At 41.2% G+C, this 15,968-nt stretch overlaps 1 protein-coding gene across 1 annotated transcript in view; it reads left to right on the top strand.

Annotated features, from left to right (window-relative positions):
* Positions 1–10,515, top strand: part of LOC110528489 (V-set and transmembrane domain-containing protein 2-like protein) — a 38,099-nt gene extending 27,584 nt beyond the window's left edge. Inside the window, exons 2-4 of the mRNA XM_021610591.2 lie at positions 6,579–6,745; positions 8,394–8,435; positions 8,588–10,515. Coding sequence (XP_021466266.2) covers positions 6,579–6,745; positions 8,394–8,435; positions 8,588–8,902 — 524 coding nt within the window. The 3' untranslated portion in view covers positions 8,903–10,515. The remainder of the gene's footprint in view (positions 1–6,578; positions 6,746–8,393; positions 8,436–8,587) is intronic.
* The last annotated feature ends 5,453 nt before the right edge of the window (positions 10,516–15,968 follow it).

Here is a 15,968-nt window from a genome sequence, read left to right as displayed (position 1 = left end):
CTTATTCATGTGTGAGCCTTTTTCACACAGTTTTATACAGTCGTTGTGTACAATGCCCTCAATAAGTGTTGTTGGGTGTATCTCATCTTTCCCACTCTCCTCGCCCTCTGTCCCTTTCCCTCTCTCTCTCCTCACAAATGAGGCCACTGCCTGGCTGTGAGCAGCGGAGCATCCAGGGCACGACTCGTGGGAGCTCAGTCAGTCAGTCACACCCCCCTTTCTCTTTCCTTCTTTCTTTAACTCCCTCCCTCCCAGCTGTGTCACAGATCCACAGGCCTGATGGAATATCAATTACACATTTGGGCCTTTCTCTCTCTCTCTCTCTCCGCAGCCTAAAGATTCTAGTGTTTTTGATCAGCAGAGGCTCTCAGAAAGATTATTATTGATGAGGATGAGAAATACAGCTGTCCTGATTCACCACCCCTCTAATCACCTTTAAATATACAGTTTGTCATTTTAAAGGAGAAGTGCACCCCAAAATCTGAGTTTGTCTAATGTTTATACACCTATAAGTTAACTATAGTGGACCATACTGGAGCCAAACTTTCATTCTTATTGCCATGTTATTAGATGGTGCCAAGCTCTCCCATTCATTTGGGGATTAAGGCCTATATATTTTTGTTGTAATGCATGTCAAGATCTACCTGTCTGAAACTCCGAACCTGACCACTCACTTACTATGGCCTTCTAATCATCCATAGCTTCCAGTTGGCTCATTCAAATTCTCTCCACTCCCCTGCAACTCTTCCCCCGATTGTTGCTGTTTATGACATGGTACATACTCTCAGTTAACGGACATGATAAAATAAGTGCACCTTAATAAGTGCACGTGGGGTGGAATGTGTGTCCGAAATTTGATCAGGTTATGTAATGGCTACACAAAAATACTCTATTCAGTAACATCAGACTTTAAAATGCAAATGCAAAGGCATATCAGGGAAGGATACAGTTTACATAGAGGAGACCCTGAGTAAGGAATTGTGTTTTGTTAAAGATTGGTTCTGACAACAAATTGTTGCTACACTTAGGAAAAACTGAATCGATTTTGTTTGGAACAAAACGTAGATTGCTTAGGGCTCACAAGATGAAGATAAACTGTGCAGGCAAGGAGATTGAATCTAAACGAATTGTAACTTATATTGGTGTGTCCATAGATCAATCCCTTTCTGAAGACCTGATTGCTGCTAAAATTCTTTCTAAATGGCGAACAAATTGACATTTTTATATCGTAACACTAGATATTTTAACATCAAGTTAAGAAACTGCTTGTCTCAACCTTGATTCAGTGTCATGTTGATTATGCCTGTATAAAATACAGCTGGCAAACAAGCATGTCCTAATTGTCTTAATTACGGAACAGAAATTATATGCACCAAAAAATAACCATCATTACAGCTTCATAATACTAGCATCTGTAGTGATATAATTGCATGGGTAATGCAATTCTTTTGAATGACTAGCGTCAATTAGCAAACTTTGATAATGCCAATTAGCAAACAACTTGGCTAACACCAATTAGCAAACTTAATTATCACCAATTAGCTAACTTAGCTAACAGCAGCAGGCTAACAGAATTTCACATTTCAAACTTCACTTCTCTTTCATATGAGGATGAGGGTTTGGTTTGAGGTCAAGGCCAAGATCTCAGTTGCATACTCCTCGAGCCCTCTCTCCTCATCTCCTTCTCAAATGCCATCGGATGAGAAAGCCAGAGGTCCCGCCCCTCTGACCTTCTCCTCCAATAGGGTCTGAGGATTATTTTATTATTTTTTTCACCTAAATTTAACCAGGTAGGCTAGTTGAGAACAAGTTCTCATTTACAAATGCGACCTGGCCAAGATAAAGCATAGCAGTGTGAACAGACAACACAGAGTTACACATGGAGTAAACAATAAACAAGTCAATAACACAGTATAAAAAAGTCTATATACATTGTGTGCAAAAGGCATGAGGAGGTAGGCAAATAATTACAATTTAGCAGATTAACACTGGAGTGATAAATGGTCAGATGGGCATGTGCAGGTAGAGATACTGGTGTGCAAAAGAGCAGAAAAGTAAATAAATAAAAACAGTATGGGGATGAGGTAGGTAAATTGGGTGGACTATTTACAGATGGACTATGTACAGCTGCAGCGATCGGTTAGCTGCTCAGATAGCAGATGTTTAAAGTTGGTGAGGGAAATAAAAGTCTCCAACTTCAGCTATTTTTGCAATTCGTTCCAGTCACAGGCAGCAGAGAACTGGAAGGAAAGGCTGCCAAATTAGGTGTTGGCTTTAGGGATGATCAGTGAGATACACCTGCTGGAGCGCGTGCTACGGGTGGGTGTTGCCATCGTGACCAGTGTACTGAGATAAGGCGGAGCTTTACCTAGCATGGACTTGTAGATGACCTGGAGCCAGTGGGTCTGGCGACGAATATGTAGCGAGGGCCAGCCGACTAGAGCATACAGGTCACAGTGGTGGGTGGTATAAGGTGCTTTAGTAACAAACGGATGGCATTGTGATAAACTGCATCCAGTTTGCTGAGTAGAGTATTGGAAGCTATTTTGTAGATGACATCGCCGAAGTCGAGGATCGGTAGGATAGTCAGTTTTACTAGGGTAAGTTTGGCGGCGTGAGTGAAGGAGGCTTTGTTGCAAAATAGAAAGCTGACTCTAGATTTGATTTTGGATTGGAGATGCTTGATATGAGTCTGGAAGGAGAGTTTACAGTCTAGCCAGACACCTAGGTACTTAAAGATGTCCACATATTCTAGGTCGGAACCATCCAGGGTGGTGATGCTAGTCGGGCGTGCGGGTGCAGGCAGCGAACGGTTGAAAATAATGCATTTGGTTTTACTAGCGTTTAAGAGCAGTTGGAGGCCACAGAAGGAGTGTTGTATGGCATTGAAGCTCGTTTGGAGGTTAGATAGCACAGTGTCCAAGGAAGGGCCAGAAGTATACAGAATGGTGTCGTCTGCGTAGAGGTGGATCAGGGAATCGCCCGCAGCAAGAGAAACATCATTGATATATACAGAGAAAAGAGTCGGCCAGAGAATTGAACCCTGTGGTACCCCAATAGAGATATGTGGAGCAATGTCCCCTCCAAGCTGTGCGCGTGCGCAGATGAAATATCAGCCTGCACAGAGAAGCACGAGATTAAACTTTCTAGTTTTCCTCTTTAGTTAACACTATAAATGTTTCCCTCTACTGTGGGAATTGTGATTGAATCAACTTTCAATGCAACATACCAAAACAAAAACGAACTATGCAAGAGATTTTCTTGTATGCATTGGAGTAAGATTCTATTGCATTGACAGGCATGACAGGCCCATAATCTACAGAGACCGGTGCACCATAACCAATCAGAGCTGCAGTATCCCTATATGCAAATAGACCATTGCCATATATGGATCTGTGCCATTCACTATGAACTGGACAATGTTTATAGCATGAGTGGTCTTGTTTTGAAATCAAAGTGAGAGCTGCATGTAGCCATGTTTGCACATTTGTTCATATTCTTTGCTAGTAAGTGAGTTATTAGCCCAGTTATAGCTAATTTCTAGTCAACAATGGGGGAGTGGTTGCTTCCTACAAGAGCACAAAACGTGTTCTTTTTCAGCCATCTTTGAAAAATAAGTCAGGTAAAGAGCTTCTTTTCTGTCTTAAAGGGTCAGTGTTGTATTTTGTGACAGGCTTGAATAAGCTAAGTAGCCAATAGGCAGAGGGTAGCATAATTAGCCTGTTTCTCTGTAATAATTGTATGGGAATACTAATTAACTTTATTTTGTAAAGTGGTTTCTTGCATCAAACACAACATTTTCAGTCACCTCCTTGTCTGATGGACAAGTGGATAAACAGGTTAATGTCAATCACTACATGTTTTTTTTTCAAAAGTCTCATGGAATGTAGGCCTAATTTGAACACCACACATTGGCTGCTGCTGTGGCGTCCTCACACTTGTCTGTTTTATGGTCCCAGATGGACATGGAATTCAGAACACATGCTTTCCTCTCAGGATTAAAACATTTGGCTTTTGAAGTACAGCAGTGGTTATGTACGTTTCAGCTTACATACCTTTTAATTTTGTCTTCCTTTTGTGTCCTTTGCAAAATGTTATTTGCTTAGAGCTACTCTGCAAGGTCTCTTTACTGAAAAACAACATTTGTGCAAGAGTATAAGGTGAACAAATAGGAGAGACCCACTTATACAGGACAAAGCACTCACTTCCACAATACTTCACCACTGTAAGTACATAGTCATATAAAATCAATATGGCGAAAGAGAGAGAGAGAGAAAAATAGAGACATTTACAGTCTAAAATGTGAGACTCAATGGGGTGTGATGAGATTACCACCACATGACCTCAGGCTCAACTTCTACACTTTGTAGATGAGGAACTGAATGTACTGAACATGCATATAGTTTCACCACACATCGTTAACCACTTTCATTAGTACGGTATGATAATAGATCAACATGATGGATGTGGTACAAAATTAACCGGTTGCCCTGCATGGCATTGCATAGACCAGGGAACTCTTAAGTCCAGCCCTGGAGAGCTACTTGGTGTGCAAGCTTTTGTTTCAGCCCAACACTAACTCAATTAATTCACCTAATCATGGTCCACATCGAAGATCATGATTAATTGATTATTTGAAACCGGTGTGTTATGCTGGGCTGGAGTAAAAGCCTGCACACCCTGGATGAGATTTGGAGACCCCTGGAAAATACCTTGAATTGATAGGCCTGATACAGTGATACTGTGTGGAAGGATGCTATATGACAGGTATAATGTTTCCTTACATGTTCTAACACAAGGGGTAGCCAGCCGTAAGACAGTAGGAAAACAATAGGCTTTCAAGGAGAAGGATTGTGACATGTAACACTTCGATCATGCTATATCTTTTAGATAAGACACATCTCAAATCAAGGTTTATTTGTCACGTGCGCCGAATACAACAGGTGTAGTAGACCTTACAGTGAAATGCTTACTTACAGGCTCTAACCAACAGTGCAAAAAAGGTATTAGGTGAACAATAGGTAAGTAAAGAAATAAAAACAACAGTAAAAAGACAGAGCGATGCTATAGAAGTAGCGAGGCTATACAAGTAGTGAGGCTACATACAGACACCGGTTAGTCAGGCTGATTGAGGTTGTATGTACATGTAGATATGGTTAAAGTGACTATGCATATATGATGAACAGAGAGTAGCAGTAGCATAAAAGAGGGGGTGGGGGGTGGGACACAATGCAGATAGCCCGGTTAGCCAATGTGCGGGGGCAGTTGTTGGTCGGGCCAATTGAGGTAGTATGTACATGAATGTATAGTTAAAATGACTATGCATATATGATGAACAGAGAGTAGCAGCAGCGTAAAAGAGGGATGGGGGGGGGGCACACAATGCAAATAGTCCGGGTAGCCATTTGATTACCGGTTCAGGAGTCTTATGGCTTGGGGGTAAAAACTTTTTACCTCTCACAATCTATGGAAGTAGTTATGTATTATGATACATTTTGTACTCATGCTTCTCATTACCTGAAGGACAACATCCATAAGAAGCATGATTCATAATAATATAAAATATATTATAAATATATTATAAAATTATAATATAATTTGATTATCCAGTAAAGTAACATTTGTCTGATACATTTCCAATGTCTATACAAATTAACTAAGACACACAAAACATATCTCCCTTTCTTGAAGACACATCTCCCAACCACATGCAAAAAAAATCCTCCCTAAAATCCCCAAAGTGCCCTTCAACTTAATTATCTTCATCCGCCTGTTGTTTCTTGCTGAAGTTTTATCCTCGTAATAGTCGGCAGATGGTGCATCTTAAACAACAGCACATCGCTTAAACAGAATACCATTGACTACTTTATCTTTTATAGACTTGTCTATAAGACTGAAGCTCTCGGTGGAGGAAGTCTCTGTGGTGGCGAAGTTATAAAGGAGGATTAGTCTCTTGAATTAGCAATGTGTTTCAAACAGAACTGGCAAGAGGATTTAGCCTAATAGCTAGATGTGTGAGGATAGATAAGGGATATGGGGGAGTGATGTTTTCATTTGAGAAATGTCCCAGGCTACTTTGGCCCCCTGAAGGATTAGGAACGGAAAACAAAAAAAGCCCACACATGACGTTGTCTGAGTCAACAGAGCTGGGTCCTATTCATTAGGCACCAAATGGAAGAAAAGGGACTGAAATATGAAGGGACTACCCGGACTTGTCCAATAAGAAACAGTCTTTTTCATTTTCTGTAGCAAAATGTTTGGCAACGTTTAACATTCAGAGGCCGTCTCAGGAGAAAGATTTAGAATTTTAACCTTTGATCTATAACCGTTATTTCCAGTGGTACGCCATCACCTGTTTGTAAACTTTGATCTATAACTGTTATTTCCAGTGGTACGCCATCACCTGTTTGTAAACTTTGGGGGTGGCTTTTCTTCACTGGGAAGGAAAGTTACAGATTGTACAGATGTTAGAGTCATTTGTTTCATTGATTGCTTGATTGGTCGGTCACGTTTTTGAGTCACTTTTCAGGTGCATAAATACTCTTCTCTCTCTTTTCATTCCCTCTCTCTTCACTCAGCTGTCTTCACGGAGGTTCCTCATGACATCACGACGCAGAGCGGTCAGGACGTGGAGATGGCCTGTTCGTTTCGGGGGGCGGGCCCCTCCTACTCCCTGGAGATCCAGTGGTGGTACATGAAGAACCACAGAGACTGGCCAGAGAAACCCACCTGGACCACCAATCAGGTGAGCCGCTGAGAGAAATGTCATGGTCGCAGGGAGAATTTTATTTAAGGGAGAGTTTTATTGGCCCGGGGGTGACATCTATGAGTTATTGAATCTGAGTAACTGTCTGTGATTCTGCTCGACATAGAGTAGCAGTACTTGTGTGTGCTCAGGACTTGATGAGCACAATGAAACAATGTAGACCTAGCCACTAAGAGATTAGTAACTGTCAACCCTGGTTTGTCTGTTGAAAGGGTACAAATGAAGCCCTAAATCCTAATTTCAGATATGTTTGTCGGCATGTTTATAATCTCCTCCCTTACAGGTCAATGCATTATTCACTTGACTTCTGTGCTTGTTTCTTAAAAGAGGAGCCCTGTATCTGATTATCATCATCATGCAAAAAACATTCATTAAGCCCACATAGACTTTGTTAATGCACTATTACCATACAAAGAGATAATGTACATGACTGTGGACAGAACTGAATTGACTGAATCCACATTAGCCTACAATACAGCAGGCAGAGGAAAACATTAGCTGCAGCCCTTGGCACAGGAAAGAATAGATAATTGCTGATTAGCATTTTTCTAGCACTGTGGGAGCAGGTTGACTTCTCTAACTTAGGGAAACTTAGAGCTCCTGCTGTGGTACTAGACACTATAATTGGCACAAAGGAAGAAATAGATTTTCCACATCTCTGTTCGATGCATAATGCATACCTATGCCCCAAAATAATTCCTTCCCCTCCCCAACTTTCACAGATATTTTATTCACTTGATGCCCCGAAATAGCTAGCTATCAGACACAACAGAAACCAAGATACAAGACTACCCAGTGACATAAAAACAGCCAAGATATTAGGCTACCCAGTGACATAAAAACAACCAAGATACAAGACTACCCAGTGACATAAAAACAACCAAGATATAAGACTACCCAGTGACATAAAAACAACCACGATATAAGACTACCCAGTGACATAAAAACAACCAAGATATTAGGCTACCCAGTGACATAAAAACAACCAAGATATAAGACTACCCAGTGACATAAAAACAACCAAGATATAAGACTACCCAGTGACATAAAAACAACCACGATATAAGACTACCCAGTGACATATCAACTAAGATATTAGGCTACCCAGTGACATAAAAACAACCAAGATATAAGACTACCCAGTGACATAACAACCAAGATATTAGACTACCCAGTGACATAACAACCAAGATATTAGGCTACCCAGTGACATAACAACCAAGATATTAAGCTACCCAGTGACATAACAACCAAGATATTAGGCTACCCAGTGACATAACAACCAAGATATTAGGCTACCCAGTGACATAACAACAAAGATATTAGGCTACCCAGTGACATAATAACCAAATATTAGACTTCCCAGTGTGGATAGGAAATTGTTTATTTAATCACAGTACTAAAGATTATGAATTGCAGATGTGTGAATATGTACACAGTACTACATACCATTTTTAGGTGGTGGACTGTAACACATTTTCATTTGTTGATGATCTGACGTGTAACATATTTGAAAGGGTCGACATATTTCAAGTGATATTTGATTCTTATCTATACTGATACTGTATGTCACTTGCTATTGTTATTTCAGCCATGTGCCTGACTTCTTTCCATCAATTCCTTATAGGTGGTTCCCATGGAGATGTCTAAAGATGCCGCCAAAATAAGTGTGAGTAGACACATCAGTGTACAGTACTGCACTGGAAACTAAATTGACTGTAAGCTAAACATGATTAACTCATTGTCAATGTACATACTATTGATACCGAGGAATAGGATTAATATGCTTAAGATTTACAAATACATTATCTTCTGCCACAGGTGGTAAAAGTGGCCGGGAGCAACATCTCCCACAAGCTTCGTCTCTCCAACATCAAGCGGTCGGACGAGGGCACGTACGAGTGCCGTGTCATCGACTTCAGCGGCAGCGTGGCGCAACACCACCGCGTCCGGGCCTACCTGCAGGTGGAGGCTGAACGAAGCCTGGGCCACATCTCCGCAGACACCCTGCCTCAGGAGCCTCGGCACAGGGGACAGGGGAGCCAGGCGGACCTACACCAAACAGAGGGCCGGGAACTGAAGAGGCGTTCGGCCGATGACAGCACCACGGACTGCACTGAGAGCTGTGTGCTCTAGAGGTTATTGTGTCCAGATGGGAAGAACAGGAGTGCATGTTCCCGATTATCATAAGAAGGATGATTGTTTTAACACCCACAGAGAGGCCTGGACAAAAACAGGACTCTTTCTGCTTAATTTATATGTTCATTTCTGAATCGATTTGTTTGGCTTGTTTGTTTGTCTTACATTTATTTATGATTGTTTGGATTAGGATTGTCAGAGACCACCAGAGGGCATGATCGTACGTTATCTTGGTTCTCAATGTAATGTTATTTCTCGCTGCTTTCGTTAAAGCCCCAGTGCAATCAAAAACGTGTTTTCCTGTGTTTTATATATGTTTCCACACCATGAGGTTTGATTAATACTGTGAAATTGTCAAAATGATGATTGTGCCCTTTTAGTGTAATAGCTGTTTCGGTGGGAAGGAGTTTGGCCTGCCTTGTGACATCATAATGGACCAATAAGAGAGTTCCAGACCTCTGGCAGATAGTTTCCCCTCCCCACTCGGACGACTCCCAGACAGTCCTATCAACATTCTTGGTTTAGAAGTTGCTCTTTGCTAAGAACCTATTTGTGTTTATTTTTTACAGTTTCCAAATAAAATGATCACAATAAGGTACTTAATTGTTACCCAAAAATGATTTGACATTGAGATAAATATGTCTGTATTTGACCTTTAAATGCTTTGTCCATGATTTCTGACTCTGGGATTGTGATGGGTGAAGATGAGGATATTGTTGGCTGGAGAGGAGATGGAGGTAAGGCCTGTGTCTCAAAAGTCTGAATTTCCTTCCTTCCCTTGTCTCCTTTCCTTCTTAAGCACTGATATGAAATGTCTGGAAAGAGACAAGGCAATATAGTAGGATCTTTCCCTATCTGTAGTTATAAAGTAAAGGAGACAAGGAGAGAAAAACACACCCCATGATAGATTGATTGGATAGGGAGATTTTGCTCTCAGTGATGTATACATTGAAATGCCTCGTTCCTCAGTGGTGTTTTATGGAAATGTATGCCAAAAAAAGCTACAGTATTTACATGCAAACTACACTTTTTATTTTATCAAGGTCTGTGAAAGTACTTTTGAGAGTTGTTTTTTGGTTTGTACTTACACCCTTTCGATAAAGCAAAATGGAACTATTTAAACCACTTCTAGAATGTCTAATGGAAATCCAAACATACATGTATGCCTTCATTACTTGGAATAAATGGTATAATATTGTCTTCACAATACACACACACACACACACACACACACTTTTCCTATCAACACCACACAATTTATTCAGTGCTAAGTAACCAAATGAATCATAGTGGGTTGGCTTTCTGGACCCAGATTAAGCCTGCACTTTCAATGGAAATTCTCCATTGAGAATGATTTTTAGTCCTGGACTAGGCTTAATCTGTGTCAGAGAAACCTCCCCAGAGTATGTTAATCCTTGCTTTTTTGTCATTCTATTTCCAACTAGGGTAGCTCTTTTTTGTGCAATGATTTCATCAGTAGAGTTAAAATGACATTTAAGGTATGTTTTTTTCAACTCTTTTCATGTTTGTCTTCTTGACAGTGTTTGTTCTTCAATCTAAATGCTGCTGTTTGATATCTATTCTGTTAAATACATTAATTTGATGGGAAACCTTTGGTCTTTAGATAATTTATTTGATTGTTTCAGTTAAAGTACTGTTATGTCTGCTTGATCTCCTGTCAGAGAAAAAAAAGTAATTCACAGAAATCAAAACATTTGAACTTGATGGTTGATGAAACAGTTGATTCTCAATAGGCGGAGTGCGCTGTTTGAAATATGCGAAGGAAAGAGAGGTCTTAAATGCACAACAGGACCCTGGATGCTTGTATTATTCTTCATCTGCTTTGCTGTGATCAGGAATACACCAGCAAACACCTTTTGAAGCATCTGTCAGATATAGTTGTAAGGAGAATAGAAGCCGTAAGGAGAATAGAAGCTTCATTATTGCAGTGTTTTGAGATTTTAGGACAGACTATGTACCACCTGTTAGTATTTACAAGATAAACGGACAGGTACATATTTAACAAAACCCTGAATAATCCATGAATGATATATTAACTGTACAATCCTGAAAATTACATTTTAGACAATTAGCACCCACTCTTACCCAGAGCGACTTACAATTAGTGCATTCAAATATACGAGGTGTGGTTCAATTGATTGTTTTTTTACGCTTCTCTTAAAAGTTGCTTTGGAGTACAATGAAGTTGTCACTGTACACTGACGGACAGAGTTCTATGTTTAAAAAAAAGTTCAACCATTCATTACATATCATTGGAAGGTAAGGTGACGGTTATATTCTCTGAACATTTAAAAGGAAAGATGGGATGTGGAATGCAACATCATCAATGTTATGCTGCCATTGTGAAATATTTTAGGAAATATATGGAACTATTCCTGTCATATTTATTAATATATATATTTGGTCACTTCAATTGGTCTATGTTGGTTTGAGGACACAACAACTGAATATAAAGTGTTACACATCCCCCCTTTTCACTCTTCCTATCTTCTTAGCCTCTATTTGCAGTGCACTACTGCCACACACAGTCCTAACAATGAATTACAATGACCAGTGCTTCTCAGCCTGCTTCATTGCACTTCCTTGTTTAAACAATAGAGGTCCGTGTTACACATCCTATCACCTGCTGACCATATTGACCATAACAAAAACAGGACCCTAACCTGCCATTACACGTATCTGAGACTACTTTATCCCTTTAAAATGTACGTTCTCAGTAACGACTCTGGTGCAGTTTTCAGTGGAGGGATTTTACAATCACGGACCACAGTAACAAAAGGTTGCACCATGAACCATGCAGTCAATTCTCTGTCTTCCTAACTTAGAAAAGTACGGTTATGTTCATGAGGTTCTGCTGATGCCAAAATATCTACTGTGAAGTTACAGTTAAAGCTCGTAGATAAGGGGGAACCATATTGTCTTCGCGTATGCATGGGAGGTAATTCCCGCATGGATGTGAGGCAGTTCAGGTCTTTTCTGATGGTTGGAAACATGCTTCATTTCAGCAGAGCTAGTTCACTGTAGTGCTCTTAAAGAGGCAATCTGCAGTTACCACATCAATTACATGTAGCCATTGATTCTTGAAGAATCATGAGCTTAGTTCAACCATTATACCCCATCAGAACCCAAAATATAAGCTTGTTTATTACAATGTTTGTAAACAAAGCCAATGTAAAGAAGCACCATGTAGCGTCAAAAACTATAATTTCAATACCAGGGATGGTCAGTCCTCGCATCAATAGCTCTGTATATGAATTTGAGAGTGGTCACATTTCTCCAGCTCCATCCCTCAGTTTTTTACTGAAACGGAAGGGGAGAATGCTTTGTTATTGTTTCAACTGCTGATTGTCACTTTAAGCGTGTCTGGAAATGCTGTAGGAATTCCAGCCCAGATGAACACGCTGAAGTGATCAATGCATCAACATGACACAACAGCTGCAATGTTGAGAATATGCCAAGGCCAGGTTAGAGTTGTCTGAGGTCATTGGTAAAACTACCTTCAGAATAATAGGATGTTTGTGTTTGCACATTTGCTTTACAACTTATACTTGTACATGTTTAGCTTGTTTTCAAACAATCAAATTATTTAACAGGAAATCATAATGTAAGAGATAAATAATTCAGAATTTCTTGGGAGAGTGGTTTTGTAAACCTGTCACCATCTCTTGGTAGCAGTAGATTTTATGGTATCTGACATTTCATAAATACAACGTAATGTTTTGTCAAAGTTAACAATAAAATGAACAATCAGTGCGTAGAATCTTCCTTGTGGCTAACTTGGCTGTGCACCACAAAATGGAGGTCCACTCGTAAAAACCATAGAGCTGAACCTAACCAGAACCAGACCGTTACATCAACATTTTGGAATTTGTTTGTGCATTTCCCCCATGGATTTGATTTCCCTCAGCTTTTTACATGGTACTATATGTAAACTGATGGATTACTAGCTCCTCTCACTGAGGTCAACTGAGCTTTACAGCCAAGACTGGAGACCTGTTTCTTCTGACAGCACCTTGGTCCCCTCACCAACACTTCCCATCATAGCCTGCTTATGCCTTCTAACCTGCTCTTAATGTTTCTTTAGCTGAAGTCCTGTAGGAGATTGGTGGTGTAGAATCAATGGAAGTGAATGGATTATACCCAGTGCAAAGGTTTAGTGGTAGTATTTAACAGGTAGTATCACCAAACCTTCCCAACATGGCATATTCCCGGGATAAAATTCCCCGAATTCTTCTTAGAGATGTCTGGTAGAACAGAATTTCAGAAGCATGGGGATATTTTTTATGATATTGTGTGTGGGTTGAGTGTTACCACAGTGCCACCACAAACTGAAACCCAAATGTATTTGATGGATACATTTTTCATAAGGGAAAATCAAGTCTAAAATGTCAAAGTGGAAATACGAACATCAGAAGCCTTTTTAAACCACAAATACACATTTTAGCAGGAAAGGTCTCCAGCAACAGGGTGATCAAAATAAGGTCCTACATACAGTTGAAGTCATAAGTTTACATACACTTAGGTTGGAGTCATTAAAACTTGTTTTAAAAACACTCCACAAATTTCTTGTTAACAAACTATAGTTTTGGCAAGTCAGTTTGGTATAGTTTGTATAGTTTGGGCTATTCAATGCTAATGCAGTACGCCACAGATTGTTTTTGTGCTGGTCAAGGGCAGTCAGGTCTGGAGTGAACCAAGGGCCATATCTGTTCCTGGTTCTAAATTTGTTGAAAGGGGGCATGCTTATTTAAGATGGAGAGGAAAGCTCTTTTATAGAATAACCAGGCATACTTTACTGATGGAATGAGGTCAATATCCTTCCAGGATACCCGGGCCAGGTTGACTAGAAAGGCCTGCTCGCTGAAGTGTTTTAGGGAGCGTTTGACAGTGATAAGGGGTGATCGCTTGACCGCAGACCCATTACGCACGCAGGCAGTGAGGCAGTGATCGCTGAGATCCTGGTTGAAGACAGCAGAGGTCTATTTGGAGGGTAGGTTGGTTAGGATGATATCTATGAGGGTGCCCGTGTTTATGGATTTGGGGTTGTACCTGGTGGGTTCTTTGATAATTTGTGTGAGATTGAGAGCATCAAGCTTAGATTGTAGGATGGCCGGGGTGTTAAGCATGTCCCAGTTTAGGTCACCTAACAGCACGAGCTCTAAAGATAGATGGGGGGAAATCAATTCGCAAATGGTGTCCAGGGCACAGCTGGGGGCAGAAGGTGGTCTATAGCATGCGGCATCGGTAATAGACTTGTTTCTGGAGAGGTGGATTTTTAAAAGTAGAAGCTCAAATTGTTTGGGCACAGACCTGGATAGTAAGACAGAACTCTTCAGGCTATCTCTTCAGTAGATTGCAACTCCGCCCCCTTTGGCAGTTCTATCTTATCGGAAAATGTTATAGTTATGGATGGAATTTTCAGGGTGTTTGATGGTCTTCCTAAGCCAGGATTCAGACACGGCTAGGACTTCCGGGTTGGCAGAGTGTGCTAGGGCAGTGAATAAAACACACTTAGGGAGGAGGCTTCCAATGTTAACATGCATGAAACCAAGGCTCTTACGGTTACAGAAGTCAACAAATGAGAGCGCCGGTGGAATGGGAGTGGAGCTGGGCACTGCAGGGCCTGGATTAACCTCCACATCACCAGAGGAACAGAGGAGGAGTAGGATAAGGGTACGGCCAAAATCTAAAAGAACTGGTCGTCTAGTACATTCAGAACAGAGAGTAAAAGGAGCAGATTTCTGGGCATGGTAGAATAGATTCGAGGCATAATGTACAGACAAAGGTATGGTAGGATATGAATACAGTGGGGGTAAACCTGTGCATAGTGACGATGAAAGAGATATTGTCTCTAGAAATATAATTTATACCAGGTGATGTCACCGCATGTGTGGGAGGGGGAACTAAAGTGTTAACTAAGGCGTATTGAGCAGGGCTAGAGGCTCTACAGTGAAATAAGGCAATACTTACTAACCAAAACAGCAATGGACAAGGCATATTGACGTTAGGGAGAGTGATCATAGGAGTCCAGTGAAATGCTTCAGGCAGCTAGCGGGCCGGGGCTAGCAAGCTAGCATTAGGGCCTTAGAGGAACGTTGCAACGGAAGAAATTCTGTTGTGGCCCCCTCGTGCTTTCACGTCGGCAGACGGATACGCAGGGCTCCGTCTGAAAAACCAAGCCAATTGGCAAAATAGGTATAGTGGCCAAAGAATTTGTCCAATGGGCCTCTTAAGCTAACAGTCTGATGTGCTCTAGACAGCTAGCGGGCCGTGGCTAGCAGGATAGCCGATGGGCATTCAGGGGACGTCGCAACGAAGGAGCCAGTTGAGAAACCCCCTTGGGCGAATTACGTCGTTAGTCCAGTCGTGATGGGTCGGTGGGGGTCCAGGCCAATTGGCAAAATAGGTATTGTAGCCCAAGGACTGGCGGATGGACCTCTTCGGCTAGCCGGGAAATGGGCCGAGCAGATGGGCCTAGCAAGGCTAGCTCAAGGCTAATTGGTTCTTGCTTCAGGACAGACATGTTAGCCAGGAGTGGCCACTCGGATAGCAGCTAGCTAGCTGTGATGATCCAGGTGAAAAAAGGTTCAGAGCTTGCGTTAGGAATCCGGAGATATGGAGAACAATATGTCAGATTTGCTCTGGTTTGAGTCGCGCTGTGCAGACTGGCGAGAGTTGTCCGGGCTAAAGGTAGCTGATGACCGCAAGCAGTGGCTTACTGACTACTAGCTGGTAGCTTTTGATGGGGGTTCGGGTTCTTTAAAAAATAGCAGATCCATACCACATTGGGTGAGACGGGTTGCAGGAGAGTATATTCAGTCCGTAGAGGGAAAGTGATATTAAAATATATACGAAAAAACCCAAGGAAAAACAATATTTACACGGGACAGGACAGGATGGGACAAGACAAAACACACGTCCGACTGCTACGCCATCTTGAAATCTGTGCTTGGAGTTCAAAAAAGTTAACCCCAAATAAGTCAGCAGTGCTATGAAAAGTCTTATTGAAACATTCAGTGAAAGTTTTAAGTTATTCAAAAAT

The sequence above is a fragment of the Oncorhynchus mykiss genome, chromosome 7, assembly GCF_013265735.2.
Source record: "Oncorhynchus mykiss isolate Arlee chromosome 7, USDA_OmykA_1.1, whole genome shotgun sequence".
Taxonomy (NCBI): Eukaryota; Metazoa; Chordata; class Actinopteri; order Salmoniformes; family Salmonidae; genus Oncorhynchus; species Oncorhynchus mykiss.
The sequence above is the reverse complement of the archived record's forward strand: the minus strand, read 5'-3'. Positions and strand labels throughout refer to the sequence as shown.